This window comes from Pempheris klunzingeri, chromosome 12 (genome assembly GCF_042242105.1).
Source record: "Pempheris klunzingeri isolate RE-2024b chromosome 12, fPemKlu1.hap1, whole genome shotgun sequence".
Classification (NCBI taxonomy): domain Eukaryota; kingdom Metazoa; phylum Chordata; class Actinopteri; order Acropomatiformes; family Pempheridae; genus Pempheris; species Pempheris klunzingeri.
The window spans coordinates 11,106,613-11,125,590 of record NC_092023.1 but is presented as its reverse complement, the minus strand read 5'-3'; the positions used below and the strand labels follow the sequence as shown (position 1 = coordinate 11,125,590).

The window sequence follows — 18,978 nt, the reverse complement described above, 5'->3', positions numbered from 1 at the left end:
AATCGAGTGAGGATTCATCGGTCCGCTCTGCTCGCCCACTCTCACTGTCCGATCTTCTCCCAACACTCGCATCCTGCCTGCCAGCGCCAGCGCTACCGTTAGCTAGCTAATGAGGGAGTAGCAACTCATTTTTTTAATGAGGAAATACATCTTTTGATATCCCAGCATTATGTCATTTTGCTGAGTAATTCGTTTGGGAAAATGAATTTGCGATTTTCCCGCGCCAACACGCCTCCTAGACGACAAAAATCCCTCCGTAAAGTCCGCTTTTTCACTTAGACCTCGGTAACGTTAGCTGAACGGGTTTAGCAAGTCGGTCCGTTTTGACAACCGAGGGGCTCATCTGCTCATCAGCTGCTCCGTGACGAGGGGGGAGACATTTGGACAAAGCCAGCCAGATGTTGGACGGTAAAAAATATCCCCGGGACTTAAACGTTTGTACACAAGGTTGTGAAATTGAATCATCAAGCTGATCATCCGTCGTGAAAGTGCCAAGAAGGAGGAGAGGAGTGAGGTCTATTTTTGGAGGGCGAGAGTTTTGGATCCCGCACCGAGGAAAGGAGCTGGGGGGTGTGCGGAAGACAAGAAGGGACTTAGGGGGAGAAAATCCTGATGCCAGTGATGGCAAACGAGCCGATCATCCTTAATGTCTATGATATGGTAAGTAGAGATGTAGATGTTGGTTGTGAGAGGCAGAAAGGTGGATGTCTTCATGACTTTTATGCTACTTCAGCTACTTGATTTTGCCATGTCAACAATTTCAGAACGCAACACCAAACTCCATTACAAAAATAAGCGATGTAATGCTGCGTTAGCTATCCGTGGGTATGCAAATATTAAATTCAAAGAATGAAGATCTTTTTCAAATCATTATGAACCACTCTTCAATTCGGCATGGGTCCACAACACCAACCTGCTCTAATTTGAATACAGTTAAATCTTTGAGGAATCGGTTTTGTTGTTTTTCCTCAGTTGTTTTCCAGCTTTTACTTTTCAAATGGGACCAGGTAATGCTCAGCATCTCAAAAAGTTTTAACTTTAAGTCTGTATATGACACAAAAGCACACATTGACAGTGCTGGATTTCCATATCAAGAGTGGAATAAAATGGTCCTCATTGGAATTTCTAAGCTGCTGTTGTCAAAACAGAAGAGTGACACACGTGAAACTTGAATTGTAAACCTGTCTGTAAAGGCCCAAGGAGTCGCTATTTCTTTAAGCGTTTCCTTTTCTATTCGCTCAGCCTGCTGTCAGTGTCTGTAGAGTAGACAAACCATTGTCTTGCTTTTTCAGGATTTCAGCTCACTCACAACGAGAACAGGAAAACACGGAACACCAAAAACCAAACTGCTCGTAAACCACAAGTGGATGTGAAAGTACACTGAAGGTCACCCAAACTGCATTTCCACTTTGGGGAATGTCTCTTTGTTAAAAGGTGGTTGAATTTGAGTCACTCTGCTGTCACCATGCAGAAGTGAGTCAGTGGGGAGGGGGGCTGGAAATTGACTGATCACTTGTGGGTGAATCATTGATATGGATTCCCTGTAGTGGAAAGATTCCACTTTAGATGGGACTTGTGTGGCTGGGGGTTATGAAACAGGCCGAGGCAGCATTTAGGAAAATCTACACAGACTCAAATTCAGTTCCTCATTATACATCCACTTGTTTCTTTTCTCAGTCCCCCATTCCTTTTCTCTTTCTAGACATGATTCTCTTTCTCCTGCTCCTGTTTTACTTCTATTTTTAATCTGATTTATTGCTGTTGTGTTCCCTTTTAGCTGATGGTCAATAGATTATCACAGGCCTGAGGTCAGAAGGTCGGAGGCAGCTGTATGTGGATTAACATGGAGAGCTACAGAATCTCTACAAAGTCGTTTTCTTGTAGAATAAAGTAGTGCAGTGCACAATATCTACAGCAGCACAACACACTGTGAAATCAGGAGGTAGCTTTGGTAAATACCGTTCCTGCTCACATTTACTGTATTTGTTCACTCCTTTCTTCCTCCCTTCCCCATTCATTGATTCCTGTCCTTCCTCTCTTCTCCTCCCTCCTTCCCTTCTATGATTCTGTCATTCCCTTATCTCCTCTCTTCTCATCTCTTACCTACCCCCATCCCCTCACTGTCTCATTTTCTCCTCCTTCTTCCTCTCACTTCCTCTTTCTTTTTCACTTGACTTGCGCTCCGCGTTAGTGTCTCCTCTGTAAAGACTGAAGAGCTTTTATCTCTCACGTTCATTCATCTGAATGGCTGCAGGGGCCTTGGCACACTTTCACATGCGAAGGCATACAAAAGCCACTCATACGTATCCAACACACACACACAGGCGTAACTTGCTTTTACAGTTACATGCGGTCTTTGGCTTTCTGTTCATTGGTTTGTTCTAGTAATTTTGTTTGTGCATGCAGATTGACTCACACCCATGCACATTTCTGGGGTTCGTGATTTCCTGTGCGCCTCTGTGGGAACAAGATTTTGGCTCGTTTGCAGTGGCATTCTGGCACTCATTGAAAACAATGAGACGATGGCTGCGGTCCATTCATTCATTCCTCCACTTCAAACAATTCCCCTCTCTAAAAAACAGTGTAGTGGCCACTACACCATTCCTATTGGTGGAATAACACTATAAAAGGGCCACGTTGTTCCATGTGTGATTTTCTGATAAAGGAATTATTCCGAATCCCATCAGAGTCTGATTTTAGGTCTCGCTTGACAAGGACACTAAAGGCATTTTAATCTTTCGTAAAGAGGAGTGCCTTCATTTTTTCTTGCATTATTCTTCTTGCAGTTCTAGAGCACCTCAGATTTACTTAACTGACTCCAGGAAATACTCCTACCCATGTACGCCTGGTTATAGTTAAAAGTGGGGGTGCATGATAAGTGACTGGCAATTTTAATCAACACCTGAAAATGCCATTTCATACAGTAGAGCCTTCAATCATGATCGGTAAAGCTCACAGTTCATATTGCACTGCAAAGCATTTGTTTTTCATTGTGTTCTATACTAGTTTCAGCAGTGAGCGACCAATTGAATGTTGTCTCAAAGTGTACGTAATGAATATCTTTTATTAGTTTGCCTAGACAAATTGCAAAGCTATTATTCTGGACATATCTTGACTCAAAACCAAGCATTTGTTGTTTGTGACCTCAACATCATGTGCATTTAGTTTCTTATCCACAATAATCTTGAAAAGTAACCTTAAACTCTAAAAAGTAAACTCTAAAGAATACTAGCCAAATCTTAACCCCTCATTTACATTGTATGTGTAAAAATAAGTGATTTAAAATTAACCACACAGATATTCGGGGTGCAGTAACATAGCTAGTTATCGTATCTTGCGTATTTCTCTGGTGTTTTGTTTGAACCACAGTGGTGTAGGTGTTTGTTCTGACTGAACCTGAACGCTCCGCTGCGAAGCTAGCGCTCATGGGAGAAAGGGCCTCCTGTGTTTTCTCGTACAATATACCACATATGATACAGCCAGATAGAACAAATTTTGATCCGAACTGGTTCACTTGTTTAGAAATTGCAAAGTTGCCTGATCAAAAAGTAGGACTGCGAAAGCACACGATTGCTCCCCCAGGTTTAAAAGTAGGGGTTCTCCATTGCTCAGGCGCCTGTGCTCCTACACACTAACATTTTTTAACTTCCTCAGTCAATTGATTCGGCTGTTCTGACTGAGTACTGTAGGAGAAATGGAGAACCCACTGCTGGGAATCTGGGCACTGAGGGACTGGCTGTATGCTCACTGACTGTCTGTCTGTCTGACTGGTAGCCCTAAATGTTCATCAAATTTGATGTATAGTTCAGTCCAAGTGAGTGATGGTTGATTTCCTTACTGACTTGTTGAGTCGCTCTGTGGCTGACTAACGGTTTGCGGACTGAGTTTGCAGGCCGACAAACTGAATGGTCCTCTCAGATTCTGACTGATTAGAGTTTAACAGTTGTACAATGTGGGAAATATACATATTCGCCTTCTTTTTGTGTTTGTGTATTCTGATGACAGCCTGAACGGTGTCCTATTTATTAGCTTAATGAACAGTCGAGTGGCTGATTAGGTGACTTGCTGTTCATCCAAGAGGAATTCAGCCAATTGTAAAGATGAGAAAATTGCAGAGGTCAAGACAGTAGTGGCAAACACCGCAGGGTCGCCAACGCCATCTCGTATGTTTACGCCGCGTACTGAACAGTGGCAGCGAGAGCCAAGGGAAGTGCAGCCTGGTTGGAGGCAGCGGGGCGGGATGGTGGTGAGAGCATCTGTCGTTCTGGGAAACGTGTGAATCTCTGTGTCCTGTCACACGCTGAACATGTACTCAAAAAGACAAACTCTTCTTTCCATTTGAGGATCAATGCAGTCACGTGAATTTCAGGAATATCTGTGGAGACATTCCCACCACACCCCCACCCTCTCCTCCTCCACGCTTCCCATCCTGCCAGGTCCTCCCCGCCGTCCTGCTCCCATCTACGCTAAGTGGATTTCCTGGCCAGCTCTGAGTGCTTTAGTACACTGCTCTAATGAGACAGCATTATCTGCACACCACCTGTCTGCCTGCCCGCCAGCACTGTGGTCTGCTGCATCTGTGAGTGAGTGTGTGTGTGTGTGTGAGAGAACATGTTAGGGTATTAGGTTTAACGGTGTCACGTAGCCTCAGCACAGCAGGTTGTGTTCTTCTGGTTTTGCTGTGGATGCTGCTCTGAGTCAATGAGTGTCTTGCAGCAGCCATGACTCCAGTTCTTCTTTTATGACTTCTAGTTTATAAGGCAATATGTGCCAAAATAAGGTAAATGAGTGAGGAGTGTGTAGCACTGTTATTTGTGGAACACCACAGCATCCAGCACCAGTGTAGTTAAACGTAGTAAAATGGTTGCAGCCATTGCATGTCCAACCCCAAACACAGACTAGAATCTCAGACAGCACTAGGTCAGGGTTTGGTAATAACACTGTAAAGAGATTATGGAAATTTGTCAACTTCACAGACAGACTTTCTGTGCTGTTAATATTCATTTTGCCATCTCTTTTATATAGCTGGTTGTATTAGTCTAATGTGGTCAGATTTCACCTTGGTTAAGGAAAGTTTTCGGGGCCGTGATGCAGACCAACACGGATGCAGACCAAGAGTTGAGCTTCACTTTGGTTGAGTTTGTTCTTCAGCTGAGTTTGATTGTAGTGGAGAAGTTGCCACACACATAAACCCAAAATGCATTCTTCTTCTTCTTGCATCACTCTTTTGCCCCCTTAAAATCACCACCAGGCTGAAGCTGAAGTTGTTGTTTTTTTCTGTAATTATTGTTTATATAATTGTTTCTTTTGTGTATATAGGTTTTTCCTCTGTATATATTATATTATTGCTATTTAATTTTCTATTTCTTTAACTGTGTGCTTTTGTCTGTCCCCTTGAGCTGCTGTAACAGCAAACTTTCCCCACTGAGGGATCAATAAACAATATAGAATAGAAAGCATTTATTGTCATTGTACTGGGTACAATGAGATTAAAAAAGGGCAGCTAAGTCCACAAAAAAGTATAACACAGTATAAAAAACACTAATAAATAATTAAATAAGTGGCATCAGTGCTGGAATGCAGTAAAGCAATAATGAGGTGACATCAGTGCAGAAACGTCAGTGCAGATCAGAGTTCAAAAAGGTGACAGCTTCGGGGAAGAAGCTGTCTGAGTCTATTCGTTTTTGAGCGAATGGACCTGTAGCGCCTGCCAGAGGGCAACAGGTGGAAGAGGTGGGAGCCGGGGTGAGTGGTGTCCTTAACAATGTTCCTGGCCCTGCTGAGACAGCGGGAGTTGTGAATGTCAGTCAGGGAGGTCAGAGGGCAGCCGATGATCTTCTGCGCCGTGTTTACCACCCTCTGCAGTCTCTTCTTGTCGGTCTCAGTGCAGCTGGAGTACCACACTGAGACAGCGTAGGTCAGCAGGCTCTCAACTGAGGAACGATAGAAGGTCACCAGCAGCTGTGTGTTCAGATGTTGCTTCCTGAGCACCCTCAGGAAGTGTAACCGCTGCTGGGCCTTCTTGACCAATGCTGTGGTGTGTGCTGTCCAGGAGAGGTCTGCGGAGATGTGGAACGCCGAGGAACTTGAAGTACTGGACTCTCTCTATGCGTTCGCCGTTGATGTACAAGGGGGCGGGGTCGACGCTGTTTCGTCTGAAGTCCAGGATGATTTCCTTGGTTTTTGTGATGTGCAGTGCAAGGTTGTTCACCTTGCACTGAAGGTTCATCTCTGTAAGCCGCCTCATTTCCCCCTGAAATCAGCCCCACTACCGTCGTGTCGTCTGCAAATTTGACGATGGTGTTCTCCGGGTGGGTGGGACTGCAGTCGAAGGTGTAGAGAGAGTATCTAATCTAATCTAAGCATAGGGTTGAAACATCAACAACGCATACATTCATTATCAGAAACACTAACAGTATATAGGTGCTTGTATAAAATATGCCCTTTCCTGTGCATATAGCTACAAATTGCTGTCTGATTGCTTGACCCTGCACACTTTGCCACGGTCGTCAGTTCCATAACATTTCCATAAGTCTTAGTTTTGCAAATCATTTACTAGAGTAAATTTGGCTCTCAAGGCATTTAAACTTGATCAAGGCAGGAGTAACTTGATGAAACATGGAACTTGATGAACAGGTCAAGCTAAGATTAGTGGGAAAACATGTATTTCCTAGAGCAGAGCAGACTTTAGACCACACTACGAGTGACGACACGGCAAAAATTTACCAGCATTTCCTTCCCCTTTGGTTTCAGTCAGCATGTGTCTACTACATAGTTTCAAAGCAGTAACACTACACACTAAAACTAAATACATTTTATATTTCTTTGCTAATTATTCTGTATACCACTATCAAAGAATATAATCCTTAACCGAGAAAATTACAGCACTGGACTGAAGCATGAAGTGGGATGATTAAGTATACAGGCGTTAGCTGCAGCACTCGCTTTCTCTTTGTTCATTCATCTCTCTGCTAGAGTACTAAACTAGCAGATTAGCTTACTTAAAATACCCCCCGCCACACACACACACACACACACACACACGCACACACACACACACACACACAGATTTGTCCAGTGGCTGGTTTTGCAATTATGTGTTTGTGCATCTAACTGACACTCTACTCAGAGGGATTTGGAGTTAGAGCAACAGCAGATTAAGCTTATATTCATGTTTAAGGTGTTCCCTTTGTACAAAGTTATTTGTGGCTTTTGGGGACTCTGTCGGTTTCTTTTGCTATTTAAATGCTGTTGCGAATTCTTATAGCCTTCAGTTTTCTGGAGATGTTCCACCCAAAGCCCTGGCTTCTTAGGAAAAGCCCTGGATAGAGAATTGAAGCAGTGAGGAAAAGCTGATACACTTCTCTGAACTTTAGACTGTTTTAAGCCAGGAGACAATAGCAGCAAGGGTTTCTCCTCAGTGTTTGAAAACCAGCAGCTGTAAACACAGATGGCTGTTACTCCTGGGCTCAGAGAAACGGCTACAAAACAAACACAAACAGGATTTCAGCAATGCTATTCTTTCTCAGTTTTTTCCAATAGTATATAAAACTATAGTCATTTTTGGACCAAACGTTGATCCTCCTGGAATCGTCAACCAAGTGATTTCCCTAAATGTGATGGGGTGGTCTGTTGATAAATCTTGTGACTAATACTCAACCCTCCTTAGTGCATAATGCAAGCTAGGTTTTTGTAAAACTGCACCCCATCTGACATGACAAGCAGTAGCTGATATGGAGTCGATTTTGGACATTGGATAACTGGGGGAAAGGATTTTTGAAGTCAATTAAGTGAGTCTGAAAGGGGATTTTCCCCATCTCAAAGTAAAGTCTTTCACTGACTTTTGCAGTAGCTCTTTTTTTTTTTTTGTTGCAACATTTCAACCTTATGTAGGTCAGGAAAGCGACATATTCTGCAGCGTGAGACACTGGGCTGTGAAATGTTGTGCAAGAAAAGTGTCTTGGCTCAGCAGTCTTATTTTGTCTCAGATGTCTTAGAAGAAACTGCATTTCCGTGTCAAAATCACATAAAAATGTTTCCTTCTTCACTGCAGTAAGGAAAAGGAAAGCATAGCATTCAACAGTAGGTAATACTGTCGAAACCATGGTTGTTTGTTTAGAAACTAATGTCAAATTAAGTTTGCAGGCAAGTGCCAGATGGCTGAATTGACAGAAGTCAGTTTTTCAAAAAAACATCTTGAAACATTGAAACTAATGTCAAATTAAGTTCTGCAAACTTGTAGAAATATCCAGTGTAGAGTAATGCTCCTGCTGCTCTTAACACTCATTATGGATCTTCCATTTATTGAGACGCATGAACACTAATTGCTTGCTAGTACTGACATGGTACAAATGTTTGGAGCTGCCTGGGAAAATATTGTCATTTAAGACGCACCGTATTTAGGGTCACCAGGTCTGTATGTGTGACACAACCAGTGCAAATCCACCCCATTGGCCAATCAAAACCAATAGCAGAACTCAAAATATGCCCCTGCAAAACCATATACACCGTTTTTAAGTCCAACGCATTGCTATGATCGATGATGATTGATGATGTCCATAGGTGTGAGTGTAAATTGTTGTCTGTCTATATGTGTCAGCTCTGCTATTGACTGGCGACCAGTTCAGGGTGTACCCTGCCTCTCGTTCCAGCCCCCCCGCGACCCTTAAGGATAAGCGGTATAGACAATGGATTGATGGATACTATATTATATTATTATAAATAAAATACAGCTCTGTGAACGTAGACCAATTCATTGATGCACAAACTAACCTGATGCTTTTGCTTGCTGTTGCTTCTTAACAATAAGTAGCTTGCTAGATAGCTGTTAACTTGTTTGCATTACTTACTAACAGAGTTGGGATCAGAGAGGTGGACGTGTGTGTATGTGTGTTTATATATGTTGGCCTGCCTCATGTGTAAGTGTGTGAGGGCTGAATGATCTGGAATCAGTTTGGTATAATTAAATTAAAATGTAGACTTTTTTATAAGTTTACCAGCCAGCAGACAAACCATCCACAGAATCCACCCAAAGGTGGACCTGGCAACCCTGACTGTATTGATCCCATGCTGGAATATTGTCACAGCTCACCTATGTTAGATTTATGTTTGCCCTCTCCGCCCTCTGTATTAATTAATATACAGTGTGAAAATAAACTTTCAGAGGCTCAATACTTAACCATTTAATCCATCGTCTGTCAATGTTTAGCCATTCAGTAAACTCACTTTACTGCCTAACCTGGTTATTCTACCCTTCACAATTTGCATCTCGTTTCAGACAGCTCACACTTCTCTTCCACATTACTTAGTCAGTACGACAGCATAAACTTCACATGGGTGCCCTAACCTACAGAACAATGGTGGGAAAACTCACTCATCACACCTGCTCTGTCTGAAACATACGGCAAACAGCCACAGGCCGATACAGTGTCCTCATTACTTTTGTGATCCCAGTTTGTGTTTAAACTGTTGCAGACCGTTAGCAGTCGGAATAATTTGCAATCCAGATGTGTGGCGACAACCACCAGCTCCTCTGCCGCCAGGTGTGTGCAGCTACATACTGTATTTGCGTTACAATTTACAGGAAGTACATTTGAATAGCTCGCTTAGGTTATCACCAGGCTGTTATCAGGCTGTTACAAATGTTTTCAGTTCGTTGTCAGTACAGTTTTGCAAAAAAGAAAGATTGATGAGATTAATGTGAAATTAAGTTCTGCACGCTTGGAGAAATATCCAGGGTAGAGTTATTGTTTTCCAGCTCTTAGCACTCATGATAGATCTTCCATTTATTGAGACACATGACCACTGATTGCTTCCTAATGCTGACATGGTACAAATGTTTGGAGCTGCTTGTGTTTCAAAGTAGCTCGCTGGGGTTATCATCAGGCTGTTACCAGGCTGCTACAAATGTTTTGCTTTGCAAGTGGTTTCTGAATCTCAATGGTGTTGTAATAAAAAGACCAAACATGTAATCTGTGATTAATTTGGTGTTAAATAGTCTCAATTGGGATCATATTCTGGGATCTCTCGGTGGAGTGTAATTGTTAAACAAGGGAAGAAAAAGCTGTGATAAATGGATTCACCTGTCACTGTCTATCATCTGACACTTCAGTCATCAACTGAATCCTGCTGAAACAATTCAAGTCAATTAATCGATCAGTTGCTCAACAGAAAATTGATTGCAAAAAATAATATATTTTCATAATCGAGAAATATTTTAATAGTAACCAATAATAACAATTGGCTGGTAGGGCTGCAACGATTTTTTTATTTTCATTATCAATTAATCCACTGATTATTGTCAGGATTTATCGACGAGTCGTGTAGTCTCCACACAGACATGATAGATTAATTTTTGTGATTCACTGTGACTTACACTTTCCATTTTCTCTGAAAAGCTTGCATACATCAATCTAGAATCAACAGAGAAAACACTCCCCATTAATCCAGAACTTGCCTGAAAATTATGATGTTTCTAAGTTTTCTTCAGTGTCAAAGTCACCCAGTGATAGTTGTCTGTACATCGATGGATTCATCGCAAACAATAACAATAACTAAACAGTAACTAATTCGGCATACTTCAATGGTGCAGATTTAAGCTTGATTTTGTCTGAAGTAGGGCCCAATGTGTCAGACACTGAAACCCCCTGACATATCAAAACAGTTGCTAATAATTTTTTCTATTGTGTTGACTGATCAGTGAATTGCTTCAGATGTATATGCTGGTTCCAGCCTCTCAGAAGAGAGAATTTGCTCCTTTTGCCTGTTTTATATAATTGTAAATATGATATGTTTAGGTTTTAGGTGGTGGATCAGGCAAAACAAGCAATTTGAGGACATCATCTTAAGATCTGGGAAATTGTGATGGGCAATTATCACTAATTTCTATTTTTTTTTTTTTAGATAAAATGAAAAATTGTTTAACATTTTTGAAAGATTTATCATTGATGAATTATATTATGATTATATATCATTATAAGCTGCTGCTCTACTCCCCTGCCATCCTGTTGTTTCTTCCAGTATGGACACATGTTGAGCAGTTGCCCAACATGGAGCACCACACGAATTACCTCCAATAGTTTACCCTCAAATTCAATTTGTCAAACATTCGACGAGGGTCTGGTACCTTTTGCTTGTATGCAGCTTGTGTAGAAATATAGAATATTAATATGCGCAATGTTGTTGTTAATATATAAAGCTAATTAAAGCAGAGTTATTATTCACCACCCTTAGATGTCAAATCAAGCTCCCTACTACAGTCCCTTTCTCCATCCTCTGTGATAAAAGATCTTTTGCACATAAGCGAAATCTGCCTAGCAACAGCCCAGCCAATCATCTTGCAGCCTCAGTATGTTACACAGAGACAGGAGTGAAAGGATGGACGGTAACATCAGAGATCTCTGCCGCAGCCGTTGTGTGTGAGACAGTCCTGAGAGAGTATTGTTTAAACACCAGAGGCTCACAGATCAGCTGGGATCGTTGGATGGCCAAATGTGTTGTGTTGACATCTTTCTCTGCTTTATGTCTATTTTTGTGATTATCATCATGCATCATGAATGGATTCAGCAGTTTGTGATGGTGTTCTGCTGAGAGATGTAATGACTCAGTACAGTTGGAGAATAAAAATAGGAAAGCACAGTCTGACAGCGTCTCACCACCGTTGCCAGGAATAAAGTTTGCATCACAGCTCTCGCTGCCAGTTTTTGCCACAACAGGCTGTGACGTGATTTTCATTGTGATTCACTGATGCATATTACCTCTTCAGCTACTCTCTTGTTTCCATGTAAACGCTACATGTCAGATGTTTGACATGTTAACAGGAAAATAATTTGGATTTTATTCATGCTGTGATCTGTTAATTCAATTATGAAATAATGGTTTAATGAATTTATTGAGAGAAAATTCAAATTATTTGCTGGTTCAAGCTTCTCAAATGTAAGGATTTTCTGCTCTTTTGTTTTTTCACATCATAATGTGTTTTAGCAATTTCTGGGAATATGTGAGTTATCTCATTTCTGTCATCTTATAGATTTAAGGATGAATTGGGGGGAAAAAAAACATGACTAAAATAAATCGACAATGAATTGTATCATTAGTTGCAGCCATAATCTGTTAAATGACAGTGAAATGTGTCAGCTGACACTTATCAGATCATGGCGGTTGAAGGCTCCTGGTGATCATCGCTTGTTCCCTACTTTTCTTATTTTGTTGAATACAAGCTCATGATTAATAGTATTATAATTAGATAATAGCAGATAAGACTCCAAATTAGTAGACATCCATTTCATAGACCTGCTGTACATTTTGTGTACACTGCATACTTGATTAAACATGTAGTTGTAAGGTATGGTAACTTTGTATGTATAACAAAATACAGCTACTGTGTCCATTCAGGCAGGCACAGTTGAAGACGCACTGCTGATTGTATACAAAGACGTGATTTATTCTGTGTCTCTTTCTGCCTGCAGTACTGGATCAATGAGTTTACCAGCACTCTGGGCATCGGAGTCTTTCACTCAGGGATTGAGATCTATGGAAGAGGTAAGATTACACAGAAATATGACACCACGTATATCAGTTGACTTCCTGTGGATGGCGTTTCAGAAAGGAAATAATACGTCCCTGCTGTGTGTGTTTTCACGCCGTGTGCTTAGAGTTTGCCTATGGCGGACACCCGTACCCATTCTCAGGGATCTTTGAGATCACACCAGGGGATGCAACCGAACTGGGCGAGACCTTTAAGTTCAAGTAAGTACGGGATATTTGATGTTTTAATATGTGCAGAATCACATGTAAATGTGCGCTCTTGGTTTCTTTGAGTGTGTTTTATATGTGGTCAGGCAGCTAGCTGGACGTTTTGACAAACAAAAAACAACTAGTTGAAAGTCAAACAGTCATTGTCCAAACAGTCTTTTCACGGCCCATAAGGTAGTCAGTCAAGTTCGTCAGCCATTACGTTGACATGCAAGACATGCCAAGAACTATAAACCTACATTAGTGGTTTGGCCATTAGTTACACACTGAACTAAAAGGGACCAGTCAGTCAGATAATCATCGTCCAACATTTACTGTGTTAGCGAATCATTGATTTGTTCACCGTGCAAGCCAGATATTCCAGACCTATTCTGTGCATCCGGTCGACCAGTCAAGTCAGTGAGCTGGTACCTTCCGGTAATGAGGGCTACTAGTTACTGTTGCCACAGGACAGAGAGATAAAAATATACTTTGGCGGAGAGAGTGCAGCATGTGACAGACATTTTATGATTTCACACTCTTTTACTCATGGTTCGTGGCAGCTCACTTGTCTTGGATTTAGGAAAAAAAAAGAGGAATTTCATGTGATACTGCATGTGGTGAATTTGAAATGGAAAAATAGGGCAACTGAGAGAAAATGGATTGCATTTGTACATGCTATTCAATCCAGTGCAGCATTCCTGCAGTTAACCAAGCTTTTAAATGCTCTGTTTACGTTGTCAGAGAAGTTTTAGTTCAGCTCTGTAGTCATTTTAAAGGCTGTGGTTTGTGGTGAGTATTTTATACGATGTGTCAAATATTGTTTGATCCTGAAGTAAGTAAATGAGGCAGAGAAATACAAGCTGCATGATCTTCAGGTATGTGAAACCTGACTGTAAGGAATTGGCTTAAAATAAGTTGATTTAGTTAAACTGCAGAAATTAAAGGGCTTGTAAAATGATTTTTGCTGCAGTTGAATTATTTTGTTGTGGAGGTGAGACAGTAGAGCACTCAGTCAGTTCAATACGTTTTTGGATTCCCGGAATTAGCCAAGGCTTTGTGTGTGTGTGTGTGTGTGTGTGTGTGTGTGTGTGTGTGTGTGTGTGTTTCTACCCAGAGCTGCTGTGTATTACTTCTGCTCTAGTTGATTTGCCCCGTGGCTTTAGACAGACTCTGCTTGGCACACACACACTTGCACAGACACACTTGCTGTCTCCATGCAGGCCACTAGACCATACGCTGGGATCATCTGGTGCAAATGCAAGCAAAGAAGCAAGCAAAACTTGATTTAAACAGCACATTTCATTTAAGGTAAAAGCATAATGTGTTGCTACTACAGAAAAAAATTGTGGATAGCGTCGAGATAAAACATTAGACATAATTAAATCCAACTAAAAGAGGCACAGATTATATATGTGAGTTAAAAGCATTTAGAAAGTAGGAATAGATGTTAAATGCCTTCATATCAGCCATTGGGAGTGAATCAAATGCTCTCCTAGTGCAAAATATTTGGGCTGCTGAGTTTTGCTAACTATGAGAGAATTATGTAAATCACTTGTAACATGCCACTTAAGAACAAATGTGTTTGTATGAATCTTTGTCGTTGCATGACGCCCATTGATCATGCAAAAGAGCTTTAAATGAAATGCATCAAAGCGGTTCTTGACGTTTCATCAGTGAGTAATGATGTCTAGTAACAGCTGCCTCTGCTTTTCCCTGTGTGTCTCTGCAGAGAAGCCATAGTCCTGGGCAGCACAGACTTCACAGAGGAGGATGTGGAGCGGATCGTGGAGGAGATGGGGAAGGAGTACAAAGGCAACGCCTACCACCTCATGCACAAGAACTGCAACCACTTCTCCTCAGCACTGTCAGAGGTAACTGCACACGCACGCACGCGCACACACACACACACACACACACACACACACACACACACACACACACACTGCACAGCACTGCACCATTTTGGCTGTTAAACTGAGTTTACCCCCCCTGGGGTGCAGGAAAAAACAACACCCTCAGTTAAGTAAAGTAAGTCAAAACATTAATTTGACTTTTGTGCTCTGAGTGAATGCACTCAAAATAGCTGTGTGTGTGTGTGTGTGTGTGGAAGTCAATGCGATGTCATAAGGAGAGCAGCCTCAACCTGTGTGTGTATTTGTGTGTGTGTTTACCAGCTGGCTCTGCATGTCTGGGCTTGTATCAGTGTGTCTTAATCCCCACCTCAGTGCTAGATGCTAACTGTAAGGCTCCCTGCTCATTAGTCACACCCGGATAAGCCGATTGAAAATACACACACATACACACGTCCTCGTACACACACACACACACACACACACACACACACGTGCGTGCGCCATACATTGATAATACACATACACAGATGTATACACCATATGTAATGATGCTCTCAAAGAGTAATCCAGTTTAAGACATTCACTCCACACATACAGAAATACAAAATGTCAGCACATCAATATAATACACATAAATTCAAACGAACACATAAAGAACACAAGAATGTAGAGAAAGAGACACAGAGCTGATACCTTCGTCTTGCCCTTAGGTTTGCTGTAACCTCTTTTAATGTGGGAGGTTGGCTTAAAGAGAGAGTGGGGAGAAAGGAATTAGACACATGTATAGTTGCAGCAGCTCCGAATGATCAAGAATAACAATTAATTCCCCAGAGAGAAGATTTGATGTGTGTGACTCTGCTGTCAGTCCTGTTCTTATGAAGAAAAGCAACACACTGCTCCACGTTAACACTCTGGCTGCGTCTCATTAAGCATGTAGATTATCTGTACACTCCTGATGTTTATCTGAGAGGCAGGCAGAACCAGCAGGGCGACCGTGGCTTTCAGTGTGTGTGTGTGTGTGTGTGAATGAAGAAATCGTAAAGCGCTTTAGACAAAGGCAAGAGTTCGCCACTTGTAGAAAAATGGAGGACATTTGTCCTAAAAAGTCAGAAGAAAAACAACCTTTCAGTGCACCTGTTGCAATAGATTCTCAGAGAATCATCTTTGTCCCGTTGTTGTGTCTGTTGAGTATTGTGTATGGAAGAAGTTACACCACCATTCTGCCTCATGTGAGTGAATCGCAACAATCCGACAAACTAACATCACAAAAAGATCTCGGCCCACTAAAAGCGGTTGTTAAAGCAAGTGCCAGTGGTGAAGAACTGAAGTACTGAACTCCAAGAGGGAGTTTTTGCTTTGTTTTGTGGTTTTCAAATAGCTTAATACGGCAGGCAGGGGAAATGAACGTGTAGCTGGTGAACGTTGTGGAGCATTTAGCAGCTGAAGAGACAGATATTTATCTCAGGAGATGATGGTGAGCAAAGATAGATAAGATGTGCAAATGAGCCACTGATTGCTTTAGATGTACATGTGTTTACAGCTTGTTGCACTGCCCCCAAGTGGCAAAAAATAATCACTGAATGTAAACTAAAGGAGGCCTGCAAGATTGTGTTTCCCTTCCTTGCCTCCTCTCTTTATTTTGTCTTGCCTTACTTTTATCAGGAATCATACTCTGTGAAAAAAGCTATTAAAAGCTGGCTGATCTGCCAGGAACAGCTCAGTGTTAAGTGATTTAGAAGCTTGTTTTGAGAGTGTTAATGGCGTATTTCTGAAAACACTACACCCAGATTTTGATGGATTAGCAGTTTCCCCTCTAGTGGATGTAAGCCTTCATCCTTCATCTGCTAGATCATCTGCGTAGCTGCGATAGAGGGCAAGCCAGAGTGATGTGCATTTCTGTCTTCCTGTCAGACATGAAACAAAACAAACGATCTAGTATCATCTGGTAGCTGGATTTGACACAACATGCTAAATCGAGTGCTTTGTGAGACATTGTTGTGGCTAAAAGCGAGTCCACTGTCCCCGTCTCCTCCTGCACCTTAGCAAGCAGCCTATCAGCAGTTTTGGTGAATGTTTTGATAATAGCACTATTGAGCTCTTCGACTGGGAATCACTTGGAGTTTCTTGGAAGCCTCTCATCCTGTAAAGCAATAATAGCACTGAAGTGATGATGATAAGGCCTTCACACTGACAGTGTTGCTGCCTGTGCCAGCATGCTGGTCTGTTAAGGGGAGGAGGCGAAAGAGAAATCCACTCAAAGTCTTCAACCACACCTAGTCTTGTAAGAGCAGCTGGTTACTTACAGCAGATAGATACAATAGATTGATGTCATAGAGGCACATTGTACTCTGTCTGGGTCATGGAGTTTCTGGAACGCCTTTGGGTTTTTGTGTTTGTTAAAGTCAGGAAATGTGCAGTTTCCTGGAAGTTTCAGAGATGTATCACTTGGGTCACCTCACAAAAGAATGGCAGGATATATTTTCCACTTACGCATTGATTGGTGCAGATTTTTTTTTTTCTTCCACACTATAATAAATATATGTACAGACTGGGGTCAAATTAAAGGAAAGAAATGAATAAAAGGGTGGAGACACCTATCAAATGCAGATGCTTCGACGCACCAGCGCTCACTAATGGTTTTGTGAGTTTAAAGATACGAATAAAATACTTGGACCTTCACATTCACCACATCTCAACCCAGCTGAACATGGTTGCATTTGTGACCAACGTGTAGGGAAATGCGCTCCACCACCATCACTGTAAGACCAAATGATATGATATAAACTTCAGTCTTCAGATCTTTTAAGTGATGTCTATGACTGTCTCTGATGCTGTATAACTCAGGTCTCTCTTGTAAAACAGATCTTGATCTCGATTAAATTATCTAATTAAATGAAGTTGTATTTGTAAATAAGGGAATATTTTGTGGAGGATCGGTGCTCATCCCTCCAGTGGAGCTGCACAGGCTTGTCACAGAGCACTGAAGCCAGTCTGTCATATTGCTTTTTCTCTTCCTAGTCCTCAGATGGCTTCTGATCTAGAAAACATTAATAAGAACGTTTATGTCATGGAAGCATTTTAATGTCTTGTTTCTAACAGAAATACTGATGTGCCACCTAGCAGAATAAGTCTGGTTAAACACGGTACATCAGTCCCTGTTATGTTTTTTGGCTTGTCTCTGATAAATCCTCTAGTTTCACACAACTACAGAACGTGTTTTAGAGTCCGTGTCGCTGCTTTATATCTATAAGTGCTTTAGATTAGAATATAATGTATAGCTTGGCTGTGATGGCTGAATTATAACAACCTTTTTTTCTCTCTCCCCCCTCGCCCTTCCTCCTCTACTCAGACGCTGTGTGGCAGGGAGATCCCTCGCTGGGTCAACCGCCTGGCCTACTTCAGCTCCTGCGTGCCATTTCTCCAGAGCTGCCTGCCCAAAGAGTGGCTGACCCCGGCTGCCTTACAGTCCAGCGTCAGCCAGGAGCTCCACGGAGGAGGGGAGCTGGAGGAGGCAGAGGATGCCGCTGCCACGGCCTCCCTGGCATCCATGTCGTCGTGCTCGCCCTCATCTTCCTCCACCCCTTCCACCTTGCCTCGGCATTCCCGCCCCCAGCCCCGCCGGTAAAAGCCGTAAGGTCCGCTGGGAAACTTTGGGCTGTGCTTGTGGTTACAGAGACTGTGAGGTAACAGCACACCCGCAGCAGCTGATGAGTCCAGCTACAGCCAAAGTCCCGTCAGACTGTCCTCGGGCAGGGCACCGAACCAAAACCTGCTCTTGGTAGGAACGTCAGCTGAATCCCTGCAGTGATCCAGAGCGGTGGAAGGGTTTTTCCTCGCAAAGGGGCAAAAAAAAAAAAAAAAAAAGCTCACCGCTGACAAAGGCAGGATCACATCTCGGTGCACGCGGCTGATGGATACCACCATCCCATCCAAAATCCAAACTATTTCCCCTCAAGCGTCTTTTGTTATTTTATCAGCCAACTCTCAGTGCAGAACAGAAGCAAGGCCAGTTGTTTACCCATCAATGTGTTTCATAATTCAGGAAAATTTACCAGCCACACCCAGATTTCACCAGCAGTTAGCTGCTGGATGGTGCTGATTCCCATTTTGTTATAGTGGAAACCAGTGAGAGGGGATCCAAAAGGAAGCGTGGGTTGGGGTCAGAGTATAACAACGGGCCCCAAACAAGTGACCTTTTTTAAGAACTTGTTTCGGCAGAAGTGATTGCGAGTAATCCTCCAAAATTTTGTAGAACCCTGGCACATTTAGGAGTCACCAGATGATTAAAGGAAGGAAATATTGCTGTATTTTTTCGAGTGAAATACAGGATAATTTCACCTTTTCAGGCCTCTGAAGATCATTCAAGTGAAAAAACCTGAGAGGGAAAAGT

At 42.1% G+C, this 18,978-nt stretch overlaps 1 protein-coding gene across 1 annotated transcript; it reads left to right on the top strand.

Moving 5' to 3' along the window:
- The first annotated feature begins 134 nt into the window (after positions 1–134).
- Positions 135–18,213, top strand: desi2 (desumoylating isopeptidase 2). The gene is made up of 5 exons (XM_070840893.1): positions 135–660; positions 12,468–12,540; positions 12,654–12,747; positions 14,465–14,606; positions 17,938–18,213. The coding sequence occupies exons 1-5, from the start codon at positions 613–615 to the stop codon at positions 18,211–18,213; spliced, it is 633 nt and encodes a 210-aa protein (XP_070696994.1). The 5' UTR covers positions 135–612.
- Positions 18,214–18,978: the final 765 nt, after the last annotated feature.

Coding starts and splice junctions, on each gene's coding strand:
- desi2 (XM_070840893.1), top strand. CDS start 613: ATGCCAGTGATGGCAAACGAGCCGATCATCCTTAATGTCTATGATATG. Junction 661..12,467: donor TCCTTAATGTCTATGATATG/GTAAGTAGAGAT, acceptor TTCTGCCTGCAG/TACTGGATCAATGAGTTTAC. Junction 14,607..17,937: donor TCTCCTCAGCACTGTCAGAG/GTAACTGCACAC, acceptor TCCTCTACTCAG/ACGCTGTGTGGCAGGGAGAT.